Source organism: Xiphophorus hellerii, chromosome 23, assembly GCF_003331165.1.
Source record: "Xiphophorus hellerii strain 12219 chromosome 23, Xiphophorus_hellerii-4.1, whole genome shotgun sequence".
In the NCBI taxonomy this organism is placed as follows: domain Eukaryota; kingdom Metazoa; phylum Chordata; class Actinopteri; order Cyprinodontiformes; family Poeciliidae; genus Xiphophorus; species Xiphophorus hellerii.
The window spans coordinates 19819037-19843860 of NC_045694.1; the positions used below are offsets into that span (position 1 = coordinate 19819037).

Sequence of the window (24824 nt, forward strand, 5' to 3'; positions counted from 1 at the left end):
CATCTAATAAATTCCCTGATTCATCCTGTGAAACTCTTGCATGCATTAGTATCCTGCAGTCCTAAATAATGCATTGCAGTCTTACCTGGATGTCCTGTTACTTCCCCTGCAGTCTTCCAGCTGATAAAAAATGCTGCAGCATTCTTCTTACTTCTTACTGGGACCGGTAAAGGAGATCCCATTTATTGGTTAATGCATTCAATAATACAGTGCAAAATCCTTCTTATCACTTGTACAGCCCTCAGTGACCTCAACCTCCATAACGCTTTCCACCTCACAAGAACAGTATGCTTTCAAGATGCAGGTTTAAAAAAAAAGTGATGCAGGTTGACTCGTCATTCCAGGAATTTCCATAGTAACAGCTGGAAGCAGAGATATTATTTTCCAAGCCACTCTGCTTGTTTTTTTTTATGGCCTTTTTAACCTTTTCTCAAATTTTTACTTCAGCTTTATTTATTTAACATAATATTTTAATCTATTTCTTTCCCTTAAATTTAAACTCGCTTCATTACAATGTCATTTTGCTTTCATACCTTTGGTCAACCGTTTATGTGCAACTTATGTGTGAAAAGTGCTATGCAAACTGATATGAATTTAAATCATTTCCTGCAAACTTTACAGTGCATGCACAATTCTTTTTAATAATTTAAAGACATAAGAAAGATTAGTGTCCTGTTCCTCTGTTGCAGCTCTGACTCTGTTCTCCTCTGTTTGCTCTGTGGAGTTTTCCAAAAAGCTTAAAACAAGAACACAGACTGTCTGGAACAGCATTATTAGTTATGCTGAGTGAACCTGCACAGTAGAAGATTTATATGGTTTGTAATATAATAAGAACATAAGAACAGCTGTTAATCCTTCAGCTTTTCTATGCATCCCTGGTCCTTCACTGAATATTTGTTAAATAAACACAGCGGAGTACTGACGTTAAGGCTTAGAAAATACTTATTTACACTACAGTTGTGAGAGAAATCTTGGTTAAAAAAAGTCCAGTGTCAATAGCGTATGGTGCCAAAACTGCCTTGGCCTCACCACCTTATGTCCTCCCTGGGTTATGGTATAATGCCATTGCCATATCAAAGTATTTTGGAAAAGGAGGGAGGTAGTTCTTAAGTAATATATTTTTTTTGGTTTTGTTTACAAAATAGCAACAATTATTATTGATTTGTGTTAAAAAGACTACAAGTCGAACTATGACTAACATTGGAGATTGTTGTTTGGTTTGTTGTTGTACATTTATTTTGTCACAAACCGTGAGCAACATGGTTAGGAAACTCAAAAAATCTCTACGGTTAGACACTTGAAGGGAAAGTCATGGTTTGCAATTTTCTATGACATCTAGAGACCATGAGACATGCCAACTGATTGATTGGGAATTATTCCATAAAAGTGCATTTTTTTAAAAAACCTCAGACCTAGCTCTTATTGAAAACCTGTAGGATAATCTGAAGAGGGGAGAACATAGGTCAGAACACTGGAGTCTGGAAGATCTAGTGAGATTTTTCCAAAGAGATGTGATGTAAAATACCACTCTCTATACGCTCCAATATTGTGGCAATATAATAAAAGACTAAGAGTTGTCCTTCTGGCAGAAGATTGCTGCATCAGGTGTTAACAGAAAGTATGCTAATAATTGTGGCACACATGATCTCATTAGAAATCTCTTCCTCAGTGTTGGATTTTTTAAAATGTTTTCAGTGTCAGATTATACTATTACAACAAAAGAAGCTCAGTGAAACCAAGTAGACAAAAAAAGGGACAATTTGTGAAGAGCATTATAAAGTTAACGGTGTCACTTCATTCCCAGGTTCTCCCTCAACCGCACTGTTAAATATGAAACCAGTAGATCACTCGAAGCTTGAAGGGGCACAAATATTGAACATTTAATCAGTTTATGCACTGTGTAGAATATAATCCTCAGGATTTCTGCGCGGTTGTAAAAGGTAGTAAATTAAATTAGCTCAAATTAAGAATTTAATAGAATTTGACTTGGTAGTAAATTCTTCAGAAAAATAATTCATGACCTCTTCAGTATATTTAGAATTTTACATTGATGCTGAGTTTTTGTTTTAAGTTCGATTAACTATAAAATCTGTATTAAACATTATATCTACTCCCAGGACCCGAGTTGACGTTGATAGACCCCATTGGTTCCGCTGTCCGATCTGATGTGCGCATGCGTAGTGTTACAAGGCGTTGAGACTAGAGAGTCATTTTGCGCCTCACCATGAGAAAGTATGTTTTCACGACTTTGGCTCAATGACCAGGTGACAGAGAAGCGCTTTGTAAAGTATGCAGAAAAAAAATATATAAATACTTAGTGAATGTGATCAAACCAAACCGAGCTGAGCATCTATCGTTCATTAGCAGCGGATTCCTGCGCAGGGGAGCAGATCCCTATTTCGCTTTTTGGTGCGACACGAAGCCATGCAACTTCAAGCTCAGCTACGTGCATAAGTATTGCCGTCACACCTCAGAAGAAAGCAGTATTAACAGCAACGCGACGGGTGACGCAGACAGGCAGCAGACCTTACTGACACCGTTGACATCAGAGCTGAGCTTCCGGCGCCTGAACGCCGCTGCTGCTAACGTAAGTTAAATAACATCACCAACTACAACACAAACAGATGGCAGGGTGTACATAAGCCAAAATAAAAATTCTACTGCAGTTTTAGGAAAAGTAGTAAAACTTTTACCTGTACAGCATTCATCAGCTGATACCATACATGTTTTTGTTTACAAGCGGAAATTTCGCGAATGTGCTGGATGAGAAAAGCCGATTCTTTTACTTGCTACAAGTAGCCGCGCTGCCGCGGCAGAACGATCCCGTTAACAAAATGAAACCTGGACATGTAGGTGTTGTTCATTCTGTGCTATGCGCAACAGCATAGGAAAAATAACGCAGAAAACCCGTTAAAGGACAACTCAAAACCGCTATTTTCCCGCTCTGCGTGTCAGCTATGCTACGCGCAGACTCGTTGCCGTAGCAACTGACAACAGAGCCACTTTACCTGTCTGGATCCCACGCCAACAAACGCGCAAACGATTCCCACTCAAAAACAGAACATTCAGTCCGTTTATGTTTTCAGACGTGGTGTTTATTTTGAGGTTATTAATAAGTGATCGTCTGAACACAGCGGTGGTTAAACTTTATTAGCTGATTTATACATCTGCTCTACTGGTGATCTGTCAGAGTTGGTGTGTGGGTTGCTTTTGTTTAAGTTTACGGAAACACCAAATTCCGCTACACATCAACATATTGCATTTTTTAAAAAACTTTTGTTGACAGTTAGCAAACCAATACTATTGCTTTATTGAGAATAAAACATCAGCTTGTGAAATTTGTATGTCATAGCATTTTTAAAAAAATATTCTTTAAAAAAACAAACAAATATCCTAGGTCTTTTGGAAATGCTTTTGGAATATTTACATGTGAGATCTTTGTCAAGACAAAGTCACAGTTACACCTTTATCCCCCAGTAAGTGGGATAAAGTTTTGTCTTATCTGGGCCATCATGTTACATGGGTCAGAGGACTCGTTGTGCACCGATCGCCGATTACCGACCTTTAGAAACCCGGACCTGCCGATTCCGATTTTGCTCTGCACCATTTTTTTTGTCTGAAATGTCACTAAAAATTGCTTTTGGCTACAGTGGGTGACTATTAACTGCAACCGTGCAGACATGACCTGGCAGGCCAGACTGTCAGTCAAACCTCTCTCACAGCAGAGCAGGAGAGGACAGTGGCTGATTTTCAAACCTTTGTTCAGGTAGATAAGATTGGGGGATAAGATTGGCTTCACATGTAAATATCGGCCGATCACCGATCAACCCAAAATTGAGGAAATCGGTGCTGATAAATCAAATGTCCGATAAATCGGCGCACCTTAGAATTCACCGCTCCCCCAAAAGAGACTTCTGCTCGATTTTGTGTTAGTAGTAAAAATATTGTAGAGGTAGTAAAAATAGGTAGTAAAAGGTAGTAAATTCAAGTCTAGGATTCCTATATAAACCCCAAATCCTGCTCTGAGTCTCATAAGGATTTACGATTTTAACCAAGTTCTTCTGTTTATATTGATGTTAGTAATCTACTCATTAACATTCCAGGTTAAAATATTTTATGTTTCTTTAAATATATCTTCCAGCAGAGAAAGTTTCCATACCTGAATAAATTGTTTGCTAAAGTTTCCTCTCTTAATTTGGAGAACTCCAGGTAGCAGATCCAGCCTTCTCAAAATTAGTTTGGGTGCAGTAACAGGAGCTGCTGATGCAGCATAAGATGCTGACTCCTGCAGTTTGTAGTGGAAATACGCAAAATGAATGGAAAAAAGTCAGTTCTAACTAAGATAGTTGAAGTGCATGTAAACACAGTCATTAATCATGATCAGCACATTTCTCTTTGGTGCTCCTGGAGAGCTCAACATGAATGTGATGGATGTTTGAGAAGCTGCAGAGATGAAGTGAAAGCACCCATGACTCACTTTTTTTATTCCACTTTCAGTTTTTTCTCTGCTTTATTAAAATTATTTCTGGGGTAGTATTTTTCATTTAATGACCAAACATCAATGTGTAAAAAAAAAAAAAAAAAAAAATGGAGACATCTGCACAAATTTAATGGGCTCTCCATTTGCTTGTTCAGTAACTTTCCACCAAGTTTCACAAAAGTCAGCAGAAGAAATGTTGCTCTCTTTGCTTACCTTTCTTTGCAAACACAATATTCAGTAATGAGATGATAAAAGTTCAAAATGTGAATGTTTTTATGGCTATTGTTCCTGTTAGAATTTTTACAAATGTTAAACTGACCTAACACAGGATCCTAAAGGACGTCTAGGATTTTTGCCATTACTTGTACCAGACCCAATCTGTTCACTCAAGTTAGAAAAAATGCCACACCACTGGAAATGGATGGTTTTAATGGTTTTCTATTACAGATTCACATGCAACATTGATGCCTAGAGTCAAATTTTCCTGTTGTGTTTTTATAAACCCTATTTTGTTCATCCCATGTTGCTTGTGACAGCCGATGTAGCTGTAATGGAGGTTTTTCGCCAACCCTGTTCTGACAGATCTCACTGGGAAACATAAATGAACTCCTTGTCACTCTGTCAGGTTCTTAATGGGGGATTTTTAAGCCCAGAAACACTTGAGCAATGACTCACTGTCACTGAGCACCCGACCCTGATGTTTTTTACATTAGCTTGACCTGGTATGAATTTGTACTTCCATCCTCAGCTCAGTCACGAGTTTCTCTTTTTAATGTTGAGGTTCTCCATAAGATGTCTTTCTCACTGAAGCTCAAAAACCACATCTGTGTGACCTTAATGGAAGTTTCCTCTTCACCCAAAGAATCAACATGTGACAAACCAGTTTGGCACTTTTTGGACTTTTATACAGTCCTGTAATATCCTCATGACTTGATACTTTATTCTGTTTAAATTGTTCATGTAATTAAGAGAAGATATAAATTTTTTAGTTCTATGTTTTTTTCCTTCCGAGTTCCAAGATGTTTGATCTGCTGATTTTACCGCTGTATTCACGGTACAATGGCTGCTGAAAATACAAGTGTTTTGTTGTTAACATACCGTCCAGAAACCACTTGCTGCATTCTTGTTGGTTGTGCAGGAGGCTCTAGTTCTGCTTTTCAAAGATGTTTGGTTGTGTAATTGCTTATCTGTTTGCAGCCATTTTCACATGCGAGTGTAAACGTTGAGTTTGAGGGTCGTGGCTGGCAACTTTATAACAAATCATCCTGAAAGGAGCTCAAAATATTCAGACCTCAGTAGCCTAAAATGTGATTATCTAAGAATGATTCTGTGCAAAAAAATATATAAAGGACATGTTTTCTATAGTCCATAGACCTATCCTAACCTGTTCAATAAAGTATGCAACATGCTTCGAGTGCATGTGACTGGAATCCTTTAGTAATAATTTGTTTATGTCTATATTATATTTTATATTATACTTTCCAGCTGAAGCCCAAGCCTTATTTTTCCTATATTTGTGTAATAATTCCTCCTGAATCCATTTTAAAGGTGGCACCTTTAAAACTTGAAATTTTGCAACCTTAATTTTATGTATAAGGCTGCTTCCACACTGGTGCAAAACTGCAAGATAATAAAAACAACAACGAAAAAACCCTCCAGCCTGAATATGTCTCATTCCATCAAAAATGCCTTGCACTATGCATTATATATAATGGAGCCTGACTATTTTAAGACTCCACTAAATCAGCATGATAAAAACCAACAGATTTTGAATTTTGTGTGAATGATGCTGTCTGATTTGTTGAGTTGTGCACTGAGCCAAACATATTGTGCACTGATGGCACAGTTGAAAGTGCACAAGGTAAAGAAAGTGCTGAGGGTGTTTTCTTCTCTTCAGTGGCGCACAAATGGATAGCAGATGTGCAGGAACAGGAGGGAAATTCTCCATCCTCTTTCAGACGTGATACCTATAGTAGTAGTGATATAATGGGCAGGAAATGAGCAGGGGAGAACCCATTACTGGTAAGAGTGCAATATCATTATCACTGCCTTTGTAAAGAAACTACGGTAGGAGTCCTGAGGGTACTGGAGACTGCAAGGTTTTTTGAACAAAAAAATAAAATAAAAACAGCACCAGCTGTGAAATGGTTAAACATGTTGCCAGTTTATCCTACAGACAGAGGGCAGTGTTTACTCTAGGTTCTCTGTACAAATTTGTACCCTTAAAGAGATTTAACACAGAAATAAAAAGCTGATCTCTCTGACTCCCTGTGCTGTAGTCACTGCACAGTTGATCAAAGCTCACTAAAAGTATTAATAGCACCTGGGCTACTGAGCCTGCTGTGAATTAGACTAAAGCAAAAGTCAACCAATTAGTTAACCAATTACTAATGAGAAGAACAAATAATTACCAAACTCTGAGGTAATTAGTCAGTCTTACAAGCACAATATAAAGATAAAAAATATGACAATTTGCTTCTGAGATCTGAAAATGAATTGTTATTTTCTTCTGTGAAAACCTGGATCACACAGGAACTGTTTTCCGGTGACTTTGTGATTTATTTATTTTTGTTCGATTTTCTTTGACATCTTAAAAGAGCATTTGTGTGTGAGAAGTAGACGTATATCCATGACTACTCACAGTAGCTCACTGTCAGGATCCCTCAGTAAAAGCAGGTAAGAGAATCAGCGCTGAGGCTAATCGGTCTCCTGCTACAGACAGAATTGGATTTTTGTGAACTGAAACTGCTCCCTTCAAAGCATCAGGTCTCCTCTGACAAAGCAGAAATTTTACCCCAAGGTTGGCAGAAATATACTGGCCTGCTGCTGTACTAGTCGGTTTACAAACTAGTCCTGTCAAGCTTGATGTATTAACCTGGTACTGCTGACATTGTCTTAGTTCATCCACAGAATAAAATTACTAGCATCAATGTGTTGGGTCTATACTGCGAAGTTTCTCTCATAATTTGAGCAAATTAAAACAGAGAATATATGATAGATAAACCTTTGCACTTGATGCACTGGTGCACCTAATACTTTCATTTATGTGCATATTTGTTGCACATTTATGTCATTTCCCAAGCAGACTGAAAGTAAAATAAAGAATCTTATTATACTTTTAAAAAATCTATTGGAAATATTCTGTCATAAAAACGTAAGTGAAGTTAATGTACAGAGACTTTTTTTATTTGTTGCTTTTATTAGTTGTAGTAGTTATTTTTTTCCATTTTCTACTCATTTTAGTTCACTCACTGTCATAACACACCAACAAACAGAATTTCTTCTGATTTGCAATTTATTTGTTTTGTGGTAAAAGAGAGAATAAGGTCTAAAGTAGAAGTTAAAAAGTTTATTAACTTTTATATTTGCAAATCTTTGAAGAGAGGCATTGCTTTCACCGTGATACAGAAGAAAGTCTGTGCAGAGTTCCATCCTCTATGCTACTCTATTAAACCTCACAAGGAAGGTTTAAATGGGGAGCCGGTGCCTATCTCAAGCAGTCAATGGGGGAGTGGCAGTGTACATCCTGGATGACTTTCCAGTTAATTACCGGGAAACGCTGTGAGATATACTGGACAGAAAAACATAGAAACACACCATATTAGGAATTCATACATAAAAACTGTGTTTATTGTTGGTAAAGCACCCTACAACTGCTTCATGTTAAAGAAGTAAATATAATATTATGCTCTCTGTCTGTTGTGCATCCTTAGTTATGCATCCAACATGTTGTTTTTAGCTTATTTGACAAGCAGCAACAAAGTTCCTTCTAATTCTGTCTATAAAAATGAACAAATGTTTTAGGAGTTGATGAGTCTGGAGCACAAACACACAACCTCCCAGCATCAAGACTGCTGTGTTTAACAAGCAGAAAAATGCTGAGGGCTATTCTAATTAGATGAATCTGCTCATTAAAGACTTTTATTTTGAAGGCTTGAAGGAAGTTGTGTCTCAGTGCTTACGCTTTATTCAAACGTATGAAAAATTACAAATTCTTACAAATCTGGGTCTCTATGGCCACAGGCCCTCATTATTAATATTTTAATATCTATGTGGATGCACATGTTAGGAGTATCAGTGGACCCTTGTTTACAGACAAACTAGTTCTTTCTGAATACCAAATACATCTGGCTAAATGGTACCTTGCATAGCCTTAGCAGCTGCAGACAGAGAAAGAGGAGACATCTGTCTTTCTGCATGCTATAAAGACAATACTTTGTTCACAAACATTGAAGATAAATTAGATTTCTAATTGCATGTGTTATGTGTGATTAAATTGATACAAAAGAAACCTTTTGAGAGAGCTAAAATGTTGCTGCTAAAGGTTTCTTTAAAGTTTATCAATCATACTGGTACGTAAATATTTTCTCTGCGAAAATTACACCCTGCAGTTTTATTACAATGAATTGTTTTTATGTTTGCACTGAAGGCCTTTTATTTCCCTATAAATGTTTTAATTATTTCTATATATGCCAAATTGGCTGGTAAACAGACATCTGTCCACAATGATCTGCTTATTATGCTCAGTGGTTGAAACGAGCCTTGAAGAGATTCTCACTGTATAGTTTAAATGGGTGTGTGATGTAAAATCAACTTTTTTCAGCTTTATCATTTTTTTATGTTATTTCCCTCATCAAAAAACATACCTGGAGTGTACAGTAGCTTTGTTTCTTTCATGCTTGTTTGAGGAAATCCTTGAATCTCCCATAGCAACCAATCAGTCATATCTTAACACTTGTTTTAACAAAAACCCAGCATCCCAAATCAGTTTGAGATTCTGCGAACATAGATCTGTTCATGCAGACATAAAATATTCTTCATATATATTACTTACCAGTATGTAGTGCCATGAATTCATGTTCAAACCTCTTGAATGTACCATGAATTAAAGTCTTTGGTCCCTTTAATTTTGATATTCATCCCTTTAATTTTGATATTTATGTGATGTACCATTTGTAGTTTGTATATTCCCAAACTTCTAATCTCTAATAAATAGTAAACAAAGTTCAACTGTGTTTAATTTAATCTCAGTTTGAATCCAGATGTTCAGTGAAGGCATTAGAGGTTTGTTGAAGAACATTAGTGAACAAACAGCATCATAAAGACCAAAGAACACATCAGACAGATCAGGGTGTGGAAGATCTGGAGAGGTTAAAACCAGGGTAAAATTATAAAACTAAATCTCATAGAGCACTGTTTAATCCACCATCTAAACATGGAAAAGGTATTGTGCAGCTGAAAAGAGATGAAGACATAGCTACAGAGAACATAAATGAGAGAAACATTTTACAGGCTTTCGATAACTCTGGAGGAACTGCAGAAAGCCACATGTGCTAGTCATGGACTCTATAAATCTGGACTTTATGAAACAGGGGCAAGAAGGATATGACTGATGAAAGAAAGCCAGGAAAAGTTCTATTTGTCATATGCCATCGAGGGAGATAGAAAAATAGTACTTGCTGTTACCCTGTCTGTGACAATGTTATTTTGTAGTCATGCTTTTCTGCAAATGGGACAGGGAAACTGGTCAGAGTTGGTGCTAAATACAGGGCAGTACAGGAAGAAAACCTGTTAGAGACCGAGGTTACTTGAGATATGGGTAAAGGTACAACTTCCACCAGGACAATGACCCCAAACACACAACCTTTAGCTACGGTTGTACAAAGAAAAGTTTAAATCAAAGCTTAATCATGTGTAAATGTGGCCCAGTCTAAGTTCTGTAGGTCCAGTGAAAGATGGTGTGACTCAGGACTGCTGAAACTAGAAAACATGTATCCTTTACTTGCTCCTTACTTTGTGTTTCTCTGTCACAGCATCCCCATAAAATACTCTGGAGTTTCTGGTTGTAATGTGACAAACTTTGAAAAAGTTCAGCAGTTATGAATAATTTTGCAAAGCAAAATCTGAGAAACTACTAAAACAGTCACTGACGAGCAATGTGCAACAATCTACTGTATAGTCCATACCATAGCACAGCCTACTTTGTGGCAATTTTGTCAGTGAGTTTTACTGTATTTCATCAAAATGGAACAGATGACGCTAAAGGCGAGTTTGTACTGCAGGAGAAGCTGTCTCAGTGGATGATACATCAAGAGTATGGCCAACAGCTAACGATCCCAAAGGTGATAGAGATATCCAATCGACGGAGCGATAATGGGACAGAGAGGGAGCCACTGTGAGAGGATGGCTCAGTGGTAACTCTCCAAACAAACAAAAAAAAAAGGATGCATCCAACCTTGCTTGACTTTTCATCCCTGTACAAAAAAATCGACATGGCAGCAACTCGTGTATTTTTAGATGGCCTTTTTACGCAGTGTTTCGACTGTGCATGCTGCATGCAATCAAAGATGAGTTTAAGAGTGAAAGTGGCAATTGCCTTGCAGAGTCACGCTAGTGCGTTTCGGACAGACATAAAATCCCTGGAAACATAGAAACATAGTGATAAGTGATGATGATGGAGTTAAAGCTCAAAGGGCCTTGTTTCATGGACTGTATTTTTTAATGTGTTTTCCCACTCAGTGATTGCACTGCAACACAGCGTAACCAAACAGATCCGACTGCAGTGCTTTGTTTTACTCTGACTGTGTGGGTGTGAGTCTGTTTTAAAGACTGAGGAGAGGAGGAGGTATAGTTTAATAGCACACCTCAGAGCACGTGTGAAAACGAGCTGCACGATATGAAAGCTGCTTGTCCATCACTAAGGTTGAGTCCGGGAAACTCTCTCTGGATCTCAGCAGTTTGGGTAGCCTGGTAAAAAACATTCCCTTGTTCTATGCATTGCTTCGTGCAGAAGGTCTGGACCCTCAGCTATTGAGAAATGATTGCTCGCTGGAGGCGAGAACTCTGTGGAAACACTAAACGATTGAATCTGATTTTACGCAACTGCAAATGTTCGGCCAATACCTCTGCAAAACAGGTCAGTGAAGCTTCCCAGAAATTAGGTGAGCTGTAAACAACCACGTGAGGAGTAAGACCACAACACTTTTGCCAGTTGTAAAATGTCATTCCTCTTGCTCTGAGTTTAATTGCTGAAAAGTTGGAAGCGTGGCCAACATGGAGCGTTCATTTCCTCTGTTGCAAGTGCTAAAGCTACAGGCAGACTAAAGCAGCACAGAAAACTTTTCCTTCAGTTCGCCTGACTGGCCTGGTTGAAACGCAACTAGAGAAATTGAGCTCAATGGGAGAAATCTCAGACAGAAAGGACATGTGAATTGAGTGGAATTGCATAGGAAGACAATGGCTGGTCTAATGTTTTACATGGGTTATGTAAAAACAGACAGCAGGGGGACACAGCTGCAGTTATGTGTTTAGCAGGAGCATTGTCTTTGTGGACAATAGAAATTTGGTTCATTCATTTAAGACAAAACTAATATGCTGAACCTTTGAGAGCTGTCAGCCTGTTCATCAAGTTCACCTCTGGGCAGGGACTGAAAATCAAGAGTCTTTTACTAGCTGATTTCCAGGCACAAACCCGACTTTCAAACATAGTCCACAGATAACTTTTAACCAAATATAAGACACTTTAAACTGCTGTTTTGAGTTAGAGTAGAAAACATTTTAGTAGTCCTTTGGGCTTCAAAATCTCTTCCTTCTTGTGATGCACCATTAGCACTGACAGTGTGATAGACCCTTAGCATTATGCTACCATTATTGTGGTATATGGTAGTAGTAGCTTATGACAAGAAATTATTTAATAATGCATGTATAATCACCAGTAAGTATTATGTGTGGATTTATAGACTTTCTCTTATTTCTGTAACTCCTGCCTTCCCTCTTGTGTTCATCAGGACTACACTTTGACCATGTACTTCCAACAAGCGTGGCGGGACAAGCGCCTCTCATACTCAGAGATCGCCTACAACCTGACACTGGACAACCGGGTGGCTGACCAGCTCTGGGTCCCTGACACCTACTTCCTCAATGACAAGAAGTCCTTTGTTCACGGCGTCACGGTCAAGAACAGGATGATCCGTCTCCACCCCGATGGGACGGTGCTTTACGGGCTCCGGTGAGTCAGCTGCACCTGTTTTATTTAAACTTTTTAGATTAAATCTCTCCTAATTTATTTCTTCACCAATAATAATGGTGGTGGTCAGAAGGCTCGTTGGCATCTGTGCGTGGCATCCTCACTTCTGTCAGACTGCTCCATGGCTGCTGTGGCTACAGTGTAGCTAACCACTATCAGTGTGCGAATGTGTGCCTGAATGACTGAATGTAGTGTAAAGATCTTTGGAGTCCTCTGACTTGAAAACGTAGTATATACAGTAATTGCAGGGCATTTAACGTCATTTATTTTTGCTAATTGTTTTTTTCTATATTAATAACTGAACAAACTGAAACTAATAAATTATGTGTATCACAGAGCAAATAATTTTGCTTAAGTAAACAGTGTTTATGGAGTTGTTGACTGTGTGTATGAGAGAAGAAGTCAAAGGGAGATTTTTGCTGCATTCTCTTTGTATTTAGAAATCAGTCAAAAATAAGAACATTGTCTTTGGATAGCATTCACAATACAGTAAGCTGTCTATGGGATGCCATGTTCCTTAATAAATTTTTCCAAGTCTGCTCTCTCAGCCTGCCTGCTCTCCTTGATAAATTTTTATTTTTTACGATGACAATATTTAAAGGTGTAGGGGCCAAACCGTACACAATTTTAAACACTGCTGTAATATATGATTATTTAATCCTGTTTTAGTTCAGTTAAAAAATGGTGGCATGATTTATTTAGTGTTTATTTTTTTTAATCATCTTTCCAGTGATTATAATGTAATTATCTTTCCTGTCTGTGTCCAACTGCTCAGAAATTGGTTCACATGTAACTTATTGTGCATATAGTGTACATTTGTAAAGCCTCACTAGTTGAATTTTTTCTTGTCTCATATTTGTAAAATTGAACATAATGCTGTTTGAAACTTTGGCAACACTTTATTTGACGGGGTGTGCATAAGACTGACATGACACGGTCATAAACATGACATAACATCTGTTATGAACATGAAGGAGTCTTTATGAATGTCTATGACTGTTGCCATGACGTGTCGTCCGGTAAATAATGACACTTAATGCAAAGTTGCTCTGCAAGTTGCATTGAAAGTCCATTAAAAGTGCCAACTTTGCATTATAGTGTCATTATTTACAAAATAATGCAAAGTTGGTATTTTTAATGGACTTTTAATGCAACTTTTAAAGCCACTTTGCAATAAATGTCATTATTTACCCAAAGACACTTCATGACAACAGTCATAGACATTCATAAAGACTCCTTCATGTTCATAACAGATGTTATGTCATGTTTATGACAGTGTCATGTCAGTCTTATGCACACCCCGTCAAATAAAGTGTTACCAAAACTTTTACAGTGGTCTTAAGTACATTAACATGATTGTACAAGTTCTCAAATGAATCTCAAATTAACACCTGGTTCATAAGTAACAACTTGAAGCAATGACTTGAAAATGAATCAAAAGGTTATCTCCTCCACAAATTCAAAATGTTTTTTTAATTTTCCCAATAACAAGTTAGCTATTAGTAGTGTTGTGTGCACCACCTCTTGGTTGTGAAAACATCCATATTGTGAGCCTTTTCCTATATTTTGTGTTGTACATGGAGGTTCTAGAAGGTACCTGGTAACAAATAAATTTAACCATTTTATTGCAGTTTTCTGCTTTATTAAATCTCTTTTTGAATGACCAAGAGCTGACCCCTAAACGCAGTGTTGGTTAAAGACAACAAGCATCCACTGATTGGGATGTTTAAGATGTGATATTGCTTGAACAGACCTAAGTTAAATGGCAACATGTTCACCTCAGTTTTGCTTCAATTTATGCTGAATCTTGTCAGTGGCCTATTTGTTTAAGTCAGATGTGTGGAAACAGGGAAAGATGTAAACGAGGCAGAACAGAAGGTCCTAGAGTCACAGTTGAGGTCCTCCTGAGGACCAGTGAGACCTGCATCTGTGCCTGAGGAATCCAGCTGCAGTGGCGACTCTGTTATAACTTATCCATATTCGTCAAGTAAAGCAACGGTCAAGTAGCAAGTTGCTTCTTTACTTTGCAGACTTTCATATCCCTGAAGCTCATCAATTTCAATAATTGATAACTTGTGATCAATAATAAATACGGCCAGTGCAAGCAACAGCACTGAGCGTGATCGTGAACAGTAGTTCAGCCCATCTACACAATATCTCTTTATTGGTGCTGGACTCTGTTGCCTATGAGGAGGCTGTAATTCATAATTGATCACTTATAATCAATAATGTAGCATTTGAATACAAACACAGTGTTTATATGTAGCAAATGCATGCACAGTCCAACACAACCCGTCCATCAGTGTGCTGCCGTCTTCTCTGATCTGTCACTAGCTTCATTCGAGTCTGTGTCTTAGAAGTTATTGTTGTTAATTCAAAATAGCACTTTTCACTCATTCTCTTTTAGACTCCGATGCTCCTCTTGTGCACAAGACTGCTTAAAAAATTTAAGTATCTGCACTGCAGCAGATCTTTCATTGCTAGATTTGTTTTAGCAATTGAAACATGCAATTTATAACAGTTTCTCTTAGTTATGTAACCCTAGCACGTAGTTCTGCATGTCTGTCAAAATGCGGTGCAACCCACCTGAATCGCAAATGCTTTGTGAAACAGGAGGGCATCTGTGCAGCAGGGAGATATATTCGCTACATTTGATTTGCAACCCTTGTCAGTGCTATCCTTCATTATTTGGTTTGTGGTTTTGGTCCAGGTTTTATTTGATGACTGCAAGTCCAGACAGCGAGTCAGCCTGCACGCTCTGAACTCCACAACACAAACTCTCTATTTGTAGCCACCAAACCCTACTATGGCCTAGTCTGTAGAAGCATACTTTCATAAAATTTTCTAGTTGTGCATAGTTAAACATAATGTTCATAACTTGCACCTCACTCAACTTGAGTTTAGTATGACAGACAAAAAAAAAGACAGACTGATCTATCTGTTCTAAGCAGCAATTGGGGATGCCTGCTCAAGCATAAAAGGCAATATAAAACTTACTTAGCTTGCAAATAATAAATACAATGCTTTTAAAATATATTGTTTGTACTCGCCTCTACTCTAGTGATGCCTGGAGCAGCCGCCCATGAAGTTGTGAAGTTAATGAAAGAACATGCAGAGTTTTTAAATTATTTTACACATCAGAGTCTGTGATCTGCCTTCTTAATCTAGTCTCAGTTTGACAAAGAGATTTCAAAGAAAGCTTGATTGTGAAACTACTACATTTATATGCATTTCTGTTCAACAGTTGTACAAAAAAATGCAATCAGGTATTAGAATTTAAAATTCCCTTTTCTCAAAGCTGCATACCTTTTAAAAAGGTGCACAGAAAGCATATTTTCTCCTTGACAGTCAAAATGTGGAAATTGTTTCATTATGGGTGGATTTCATGTGATTAAATACCAAAACAAATGGGAAAACTGCAACATGTTTTATCTGTGATTAAAATGTCACTTTAATTTGTTTTACAGCAAAGTCTTGATTTTACATTTTGGAGAGCGATAAAGAAACCTCCATAATGTCATTGTGATCTCATTCTGGTTATTCGGGGTTCAGCTTGGCAACTGTGCAACGTTATCAAGGGAAATCATGCAGGGTAAAATGGTGACTATGTAGGAGCCCCTGTTGCAGTTATGAGAATTCTATTTCCTTTATTAAGTTCATAAAACTTATGGAAATGCAACATTGTATTCTAGTAAAAGACTTACACTAAAGCAGGTGTTCTTTGCAGAACATTTAGCTGTTAGATGGCATCTATTAGACCTTTAATAAATGAGGTAATGACTGAACACTGCAAAGGTTCCTCATCTTCCCTCCCTGCAGTGTTATACAAGCACTTTGTGCATAACTAATTAAACCCCAATAAAAACCATTATAGAGATGTAATGTTATTCAAAGGTATACATTACAGCTGGTGTAAAATCCATTCTCCCTAATTTGTAAATCTCTGGTAAAGATGTCATGCTGAGAATGCTCGCTAAGCCCCTGCATAATAAGAGTCAAAAGTGTTGTTATTGCCCTCAAAGGTGAGTGTGGATTTGTGCTGAACCAACTGAACTAATTGTTACACTCCACCTGGGGAACACAAGTAGATTAGTCGGTTGTTAGTTAGCCAGAGGCATTGGATATTGGATGTGTGCATGTCGGCGTGTGCGTGTGTGGGTGTGTGTGTGTGTGTGTGCAGGATCTACGCATGTCTGCGGGTGGGTGTTTGCGAGTGGGCGAGTGTTATTTTTGGGGATCTTGCGGAGGAGGGAGGGCGAAGGTGTTGTTTACTTCATATTCTCTGGAAATATAGTGCATCCCAATCCTGCCAAATCCCAGTCTTCAATTACTGGGAGGAGCAGAAAATTACAACCGCGCTCCCAACTGTCACTTTAGAGCTCGGTTCGAGTCTCAGGGAGAGGCAGTCTGATCTAATTACCCAGACCCTGAAAAGGCTAAGCCAATAACACAGATACCGCCCAGGCTGCGAGAAGAAACATTCACACTCACATGCATGCATAACAACGAAAAACACAAACTCCTCTTAGCATTTTTATTCAATGCCTGAAGGGAGAGGAAAGAAATTCACATGCACAAACCTTCAGATTTACACAGACAAGAGGGATGAGTGGAGAGAGAGAGAGGAGGGCTGAAGAGAAAGACAGAGACATGAAGGTCAGACTACATTCAAGATGGAGAAATTTATTAGGATTCTCCTTCTTCCCTGCCCTCTCCTCTTGTGAATAATATTGCTCTTTTTGTGAGAGGACGTGTTCTTGCAGGTTTGCAGCTGATATATCCCACTCTATGGGAATAGAGCTGACTTCTTTCTTATTCTCTGTTGTTAGGTTCACCTGTAAAATGATCTCTCTTTCTATATACATATATATTTTTTAATTTACCTACTAGAATGTCCTAGAACAAAAAAAACCCAATTTTTTTTTAACACTTTTACTTCCAAATCTTGCAAAAAAATACCCCAGCAGGGAAACATAATCCAGCATGAATTTCTTCTGCTTCAACTTGAGCTCCTGACCCAACATGGAGGAAGCGTCTTTGTCCCAATTCAACCTCTCTACACATACAGTTTTATTCCACTTCCCTGGTTGCAAAAGGTCAGTTAAGTTAAGACTGCACAGGTTTGCACCCTGCAAATTTCGCTCCCTCGAAATGAGATTCTGTCTGGGAATTCGTGGTGGTTGTGTTGTGTCCGTAAACAAGGTCATTTGGAATATAGGTGCACAGGCTGCCTTAGGCGGGGTCCACACACAATCACACAAGCGCACACACACGCATCCACGCTGAGAAAGGGAGCTTGGACTGAACCGTTAGAGGACATGCACAAAGAAAAAACAAAACAGCCATTTTTAGAACTCTGTGTCCTATGAGCTCCGACGCAGAGCAAATGTAGCGTGTTTGAACTGCGTGATCCACGAGAACACGGCCTCTCCTCTCCGCCGGCAGGTTGGGTTGAGAGGGAGAGGCACCGGCCCTGATGTTGACGAAGAGCAAATGAACCTGCGCTTCATGATCATCGTAGACTTTTTTTTTGCTGCAGTGGAGATGACAAACAGGAGGAGGAGGAGGAGGAGGAGGAGAGGCGAAGGCAGGAAGGGAATCCTGCAGAGAAACCCTCTCCTGCTTCTCCTCCTTGCTCATTATCAGTCTTTCATTACTGGTTAGCATGTGTTTGGACGTGCTAGTGCAGCCATTAGAGGCAGAAGTAACCTCAGACGGAAAGACTTTGAGACCAGCGCTGATGATGTAGGTGGGCTATAAATAGGACGTTATTTTTACCCCTGCCACTTTGGCCTCATTTCTGTTTCTCCCCGGTGTTTTCACTGTGAAGATCTTAGTAGTGGTGGTGATGGTGAGTGATCAATACTTACCTGGGTTGCACCACGGTAGGTTTGAGCCCATAAAAAGGGGTAAACTAGGACAGAAAAGAGAGTCCTGTGTTAATCCTCCAGTGCACCACATAGCCCTGTTAAACTGGCTCTTATGTAAGAGCGCAGAGAGAAGGAAAAAAGGAGGAATGACAGAGAGCCTAAGAATATGAGAGAAAGACTGGGAGTCTCGACTTCTCAGAGAATAAAACCAAACTCACAAGGCTGGCCCCTTTGCAGCTTTACAATTTACATATTAAGATAGCCGTAATAACTTGATTGTATAAGTGTGCACACTCCTACACTAAAACTTTGTTTTTTGATTGACTGCATCACCCAATTGGGTACACACCTAACACCTGGAACAATGAATCTGATTAACCTAAAATAAAGTCAATCTGACCTACTAAAGTCTCTGCTCATTTGCATCCTTTTGCTAAAGCCACAGTTTGCAGAGAGGTTGCAATGCATTAGAATTATCTATATATAAATAAATGAACACCCAGTTATTATCACTTTGGTCCCATATTTTCTGTACTACAACACAAGAAAAAAGTGTTCAGGGAGGCTTGACTGTGAAAAGAATCCTGTGTGTTCTTCATAAGGTTTAGGATTGAAGTGTTTTCCTTCCAGGGACGGCATTTGTGCTAGGCTACAATTTACCAAAATCCTATGGGAAAAAGTGCAAAGTTCTGAAGGAACCACATTATAAATTTTGACCATAGCTCCAAACCACAAGAGAGGCTTTTATTTATAGTGAAACTAAGTCAAGCCATACTGTACATCCAAATCGGCAAAGGAAAGACTTCACTTGGAAGGTTTTAGTACGCTTTGTTCCAAAGTCTAGAACTAAATCTGATAGGAAATCTGTTTGTCCACCTGAAGAAGGATGTTCACCTAATCTGAATGGGGAAGCTGAAGAGGAATAAAAAGGTTCTTTAAAAAAGTATGAGTTTAACATTGGCCATACTTGTGCAATCAGATCATTGAAGTTTTAACAATAATATTCCAATATATGTTAATTTTTTTAGTTGAATTTGAACAGACATAAGTGGAAATGTTTTGAAGCTATTTACCATAGATTTATGTTTTTACTCCAAGACAACTTAGGATTTAAACCAGGATTACCAGGACAATGATTGGAGCCACTGCGAGTGAAAGAAGCTTTAGGTTTCTAGACCATTGTTGTTGTTTTTGTTCTTTTAGGACAACCTTCTTATGGCACCCTAGTTAAAGTAACTGTTTATGGACAAAACATAACCCATGCTTTATCACAAAGGCAGACTGGAAGCTGCATCAGCCACTACAGTCTTTTACTGTGATTGTCATGGTGCAAAAGACTCAATGTGGCTTTCGAATCTCACAGTAACAAGACTTTGAGTTCTCAGCATAACAAGATGAGAATTTGTGTCTACAATATGCGACGCTGCAGAGCTATTGTCTGTGATGATGCTAACTCCTTAAATCTATTATTGAGACAGAAACAAGAATAGTATGGTTGGACTTAGTGGGGAAAAACGTGTGAGGAGACGCTTTAGTAATTACTTTGGGTCTATTGGCTGCAGAAAAATGCATCACAACACTAAGTGGTCAAACTTCAACTTTGACCAGAGCACAGTGTAGACTTGTTTACTGCATGCATCTCCACACAAAGCCTGAGGACTGAACTCCTCTTGGGCTTTGCTCAGTGCAGCTTAAAACAATCAGCATGACACATGCAATACTAGCAGTACCATTAGTGATTTTTTTAGTCTGACAGATAAGCTTGTTAGTGAAAATAAGATGTTATAGATCAATAAAATTGTGTTTTTAAAAACTATTTAATATAAACTACAAAATCTTACTAAAAATCTCACAAAGTCAGATAGTAAGGTAATCGGGAGTCATACACTGATGATATAAAAACGCTGTAACTGCAGTAATTGCAAATATTTAACAAGAATTTTTGTTTTATGATCAATAATGTGTGTACTTTGCTATTTTAGTTAAACGTATCTTTTCAATCGTGGAAAGCACCTGATAAGTTCTTCAGTAAGTCTTTTCTTCTTCTCTTCTACATTTGCAACCCTTTATTGAGCAATACTGGCAACGTCTTACCTGGTAAAAACATGTTCAGGGTTTTATTCAAACACTCTTACATACAGCCACCCTAAGGGAGAAACTTTTAGATTCAACTTAAACTTTCTGCATCTGAAAGCTTCTGACATATATTTGACATATAAAAAACAAACAAAAAAATACACAAAGCATAGTTCATGCTGAAAAATGTATTTTATTTGTATTCTTAATTCATGCTTTGTTGCGCAGACGGAGCTGAATCAACTTATATTGTAAGTAAACATGGGGTTGGATCATAGTCCTTCAACCATCTTTTTAAAGAGCGGTACAAATGTGATTCTACAAAGTCAGTTTTAAACTGCCTTAAAAGTCAACACAATCTTCCTTAATGGAAACCTTTTTTAATAACAGACCTTTAATGAAATGAAAACAAACCATTAAAGAATTTCTTAAGTCAAACCTTATCAAATCCTAAAAGGTTTTCCAGTCAGTTTCTCTGGGAATGGACAAGGCAACATCATGACGTCATAGTTTTGCTGACGAAAAATAACTGTTAACATCACAGAATATTTTATCTATGTCTTTCCTATATTAAATAGGTTTTTACTTCCCTTTTTCTTATCTTTTGTAATTTGCATAAATTATATTCAACTGCATGAATGATTCTTTTCTGGACTGGTTTGTGTCTCCATTAAAAGGGGATATATATCAAAATCAAGGAACATTTATAACATTACTTTCTAAAATAGATTTTAATTCAGATAATAGTTTTACGTTTTATAATATATAAAGCATGAATTCCCTGCTGGGCGCCAGTGGGAAAGCAGGTTCACTGTATATAAAGACTGTAGACCTCAACTCAGCTGTTAGACATTCGATTCTCGACCCTAAAAATCTAATCTTAAAAAAAACACAGTAAGTAAATAAATTTTAAATTGTGCAAATTTTTGGGGGGAAATATTCACTTGCCTTTATCCATTTTCCCAGTCTGCCATTTTGGCTGCCGTACATGATGCAAAGACCCAATGGCGAAGAGATAGCAAACCTGTTTTTAGGATGCTCAGTTCAATTCATCAGCATGGAGTGAAAACCGCTCCTCCAGGCTGGAAGCATTACTGCTGGTTGAGCGATGCTATCATGTTTTATATCCATCTGTTTGAGGGTGACGTTGTGTGTTCAAGTGTGTTGGTTTGACTTACGAGTCTTGGTGGGCTGTGCTATATTTACTTCCTGTAGTTAAACTGTGTGTCCGGTCTCTCAGACATCCTCCGGGGCTTGGCACAGCCAGATGCCAGCCCATCTCGGCTCTGGCCATCTCGTCATGTGTTACAGGAAGTCCGTCGCTCCGAGCAAACCTGTCGGATGTGGCGGCTATTAAGTTTGGAGCTTCATGACCACAGGGTGAACCTCACTTTGTTTTTATTTTTTATGAGGTGTAGTAAAGCCCATATGGTTGCCTCTTTTAGAACTATATGCATATTTTATGGAGTACTTACTCAAACAAGAGCAGCCCTTAGAGAATAGAACCAAAGGAGAATCTTACCTTTTAGTAAATTGTGAAAGATAATCTATATACTACACAAGAAATTTCCAGTCAACCAGTTTTACTAATGTCTTCCCAATAATTTCTGAATACTTTTTCAGTCAGTCTTTTGTGAGATAATGCTTGACCATGTTGTTTTCTTTTTTCCAGAGTTGACAAAATACATAGAGTCACTAAAACAAGATTATTATCATGTACAATCTGTGACTGATCCTCTGGGAAGAATTTCAGTACTGAGGACTGAATTATTGTGGCTATGGATTTTGAAAAACCATACAGCTATGACATTCAATTTCTCAAAAAATCTTCAGTTCTAGGAAAACAGTGTTTCAAGTGGAGAAAAACACTTTCCAAGCTAGACTGTATATTATTTAAAAGTAAAAATAAGGAAGTTTGATTTATGAAACTAAAGACAATTAGTCACAAAGGAGAAAAAAGTTTTACATGGAGATAAAGGGCATAAAATTTGTCAAAGGTCTGCATAATAAAACTTTTAATTTTATTTACCAACAGAACGAAAAGCCCAATTTTGAAACTAAAATTAATTCAATAGTTAAAGGTGGGTTTTAGATATTTTTTTTTATCCTGCAACTAACAGACAAGCTAACAATTAAAAACATCTGCTAACACATTCCTCCTGCCTTATGTCTTCACATATTACTATTATCCTGGCTAATGAAAAAGCCTCTGTTAGATTTCTTTCTTAGGTGAATTAGGTGAGAACAAACCATCAAAACAAAGGCCCTTACCGCGACGTTTAAATGTGGCAGTGCAGATGCAACTTTGGGACGATAATTCCTGATGTGAGTTATCCAGTCAGGAACAGTTGACTCTGCCTTTCACTCCACTGAATAATACATGTTCAGTACATAAGGTTTTTTATCACAAAAGACTAAGCACCTGTGCTAAAACAGCCTGTATTGTTTCATGCTCTGGTAAGCTTGTTCACACTGCTGTTTCTTCACTCCATGCTCAAATAGCATTACAGCAACTGTTTTCTGCAGAAACAGGCACAGTTACAGTTAGCAGGACAAGTAAAAATATACAGAAATTTGCACTGCTGATATAAATACAAGGGATTGTGATGTTTGTTAAGTACCGCCAACTTTAATAAATCATTCCAGTGGCAAAATCTTTACCTGAAACAAAAAGGAGACTCTGAATGTAAAGAACAGCAAGTCATAAGTTTATGAATGACAGGGATTTTTTGTACTACAGTATTTAACTTTTAACTTATATGTAAAGGAGATAAAAATTAAAAGTATTCAGTCTGCTCACTTTTGAGAACATGAGGCTATACATTTGTCAGTCACATAATTGGATGTACCACTTCAATTAACACACAGTAAACCAGTCGGTCGTACGGCAGAAACTCAGTGCATTTTGGTATCTAGATTTAGTGAAGACAGCTTGCTGAAGTTCAAACCGAGCATCAGAATAGAGAAAAACGGGGATCTCAGTGACTATGAACAGTGCATGGTTGTTGCTGCTAGACAGGCTGGTCTGTATGTTAAGGAATCTGCTGATCTACTGGGACTTTCACGCTCCACCGTCTCTCAAGTTTACAGAGAATGGTTTGAAAAAGTATCCAGTGAGTGGCAGTTCTGGACAAAAATACATTGGTGATATCTAGGGTTAGAGAAGAATGTGCAGGTTGAGCATTGTTTAAATGCCACAGCCTACCTGCATATTGCTACTGACCATGTCCATTCGTTTATGACCACAGAGTAAATATCTCCATAGTAGACAAATAATAATAACAATCTCATGACAAAATGACAACAAATTCGCTATACTTCAATGTCCTTTGTATGGTTGAATTAGAGACATTTATCATGATGTGAGCCGACAGACATCATATGTGAACCAAGATCTTATTTAAGGTGGCTTCTACATATGAGGGTATAGTTTTCCAAACAAAAAGCAAGAGTATTAAGTGACTAAAAATCCTAAATAAAGGAGGGAACTGTTTATTTGCACCAGTTAGAAACAGAGCAGTGGCACTTTGAAGCAGTTGTGTGTATGCTTTTAGAAAGAATAGGCTTTATTATTGAGAAAACACTGGAGAAAGCAGGAATAGACCAGAGTTCATTTGACCATCAAGTTTAAACAAGGAGCCACTTTCACCACTCAATTTCACATTGTTGTTTTTCTTTTTAAAAAGTAAGGGCAGATCAATACATGCAGTTCTTGCAAATGCTAATGCCAACATTTTTGTGCCATCCAGCTTCTGATCTCTTGTCATCACTCATGGATAAACCTGGCAGTTGTCTGCATAAAGGTTGATATGTACAAATATAACACAAAATCAGTAGGAAGAGATTGGAAACCATAATTATAATTAGTAAATCTGAGTAAATTAAAAAGCTGTAGAAATGATTTATAATGTGCATATATGCTTATATGTGATTGTGTGTTCCTCAGTAAAATTCTGTTAGTCCAATAAATAAAATCAAAATAAACAAATGCATTCAATACTATGAAAGAAATCTTTAAAGAAACAGCTCTCTCAGAGGTGTAATTTTTGTTCTAACTAGAAAAATTTTGCATATAAAAGAGTTATCCATGTCGAACAATTAATGACATTTCCCTCTGAACCCTGAGAACTGTCTCCTACGTCGCACAACCTCATGTGGGGATGCAGATGTCTTCGCTTTGTGGCGGTGAAAGTAGAATCTGGATCAGGTCTTTGATGAATCTCAAAATTTTGTCTTCCCTCATTGTCCATAGCATCACTACGACTGCTGCCTGCATGATGGACCTGCGCCGCTACCCTCTGGATGAGCAAAACTGCACTCTGGAGATAGAAAGCTGTAAGTACTGCTCTCCCTGACAACCAGCTCTCACACC

General features: G+C 38.0%; 1 protein-coding gene across 2 annotated transcripts in view; it reads left to right on the top strand.

The window, feature by feature from the left end:
* Nucleotides 1-24824, top strand: part of gabrb2a (gamma-aminobutyric acid type A receptor subunit beta2a) — a 49626-nt gene that overhangs the window by 10572 nt on the left and 14230 nt on the right. For both annotated transcript variants that reach the window (XM_032554310.1, XM_032554309.1), the window contains exons 4-5: nucleotides 12268-12488; nucleotides 24705-24787. In XM_032554310.1, coding sequence (XP_032410201.1) covers nucleotides 12268-12488; nucleotides 24705-24787 — 304 coding nt within the window. The remainder of the gene's footprint in view (nucleotides 1-12267; nucleotides 12489-24704; nucleotides 24788-24824) is intronic.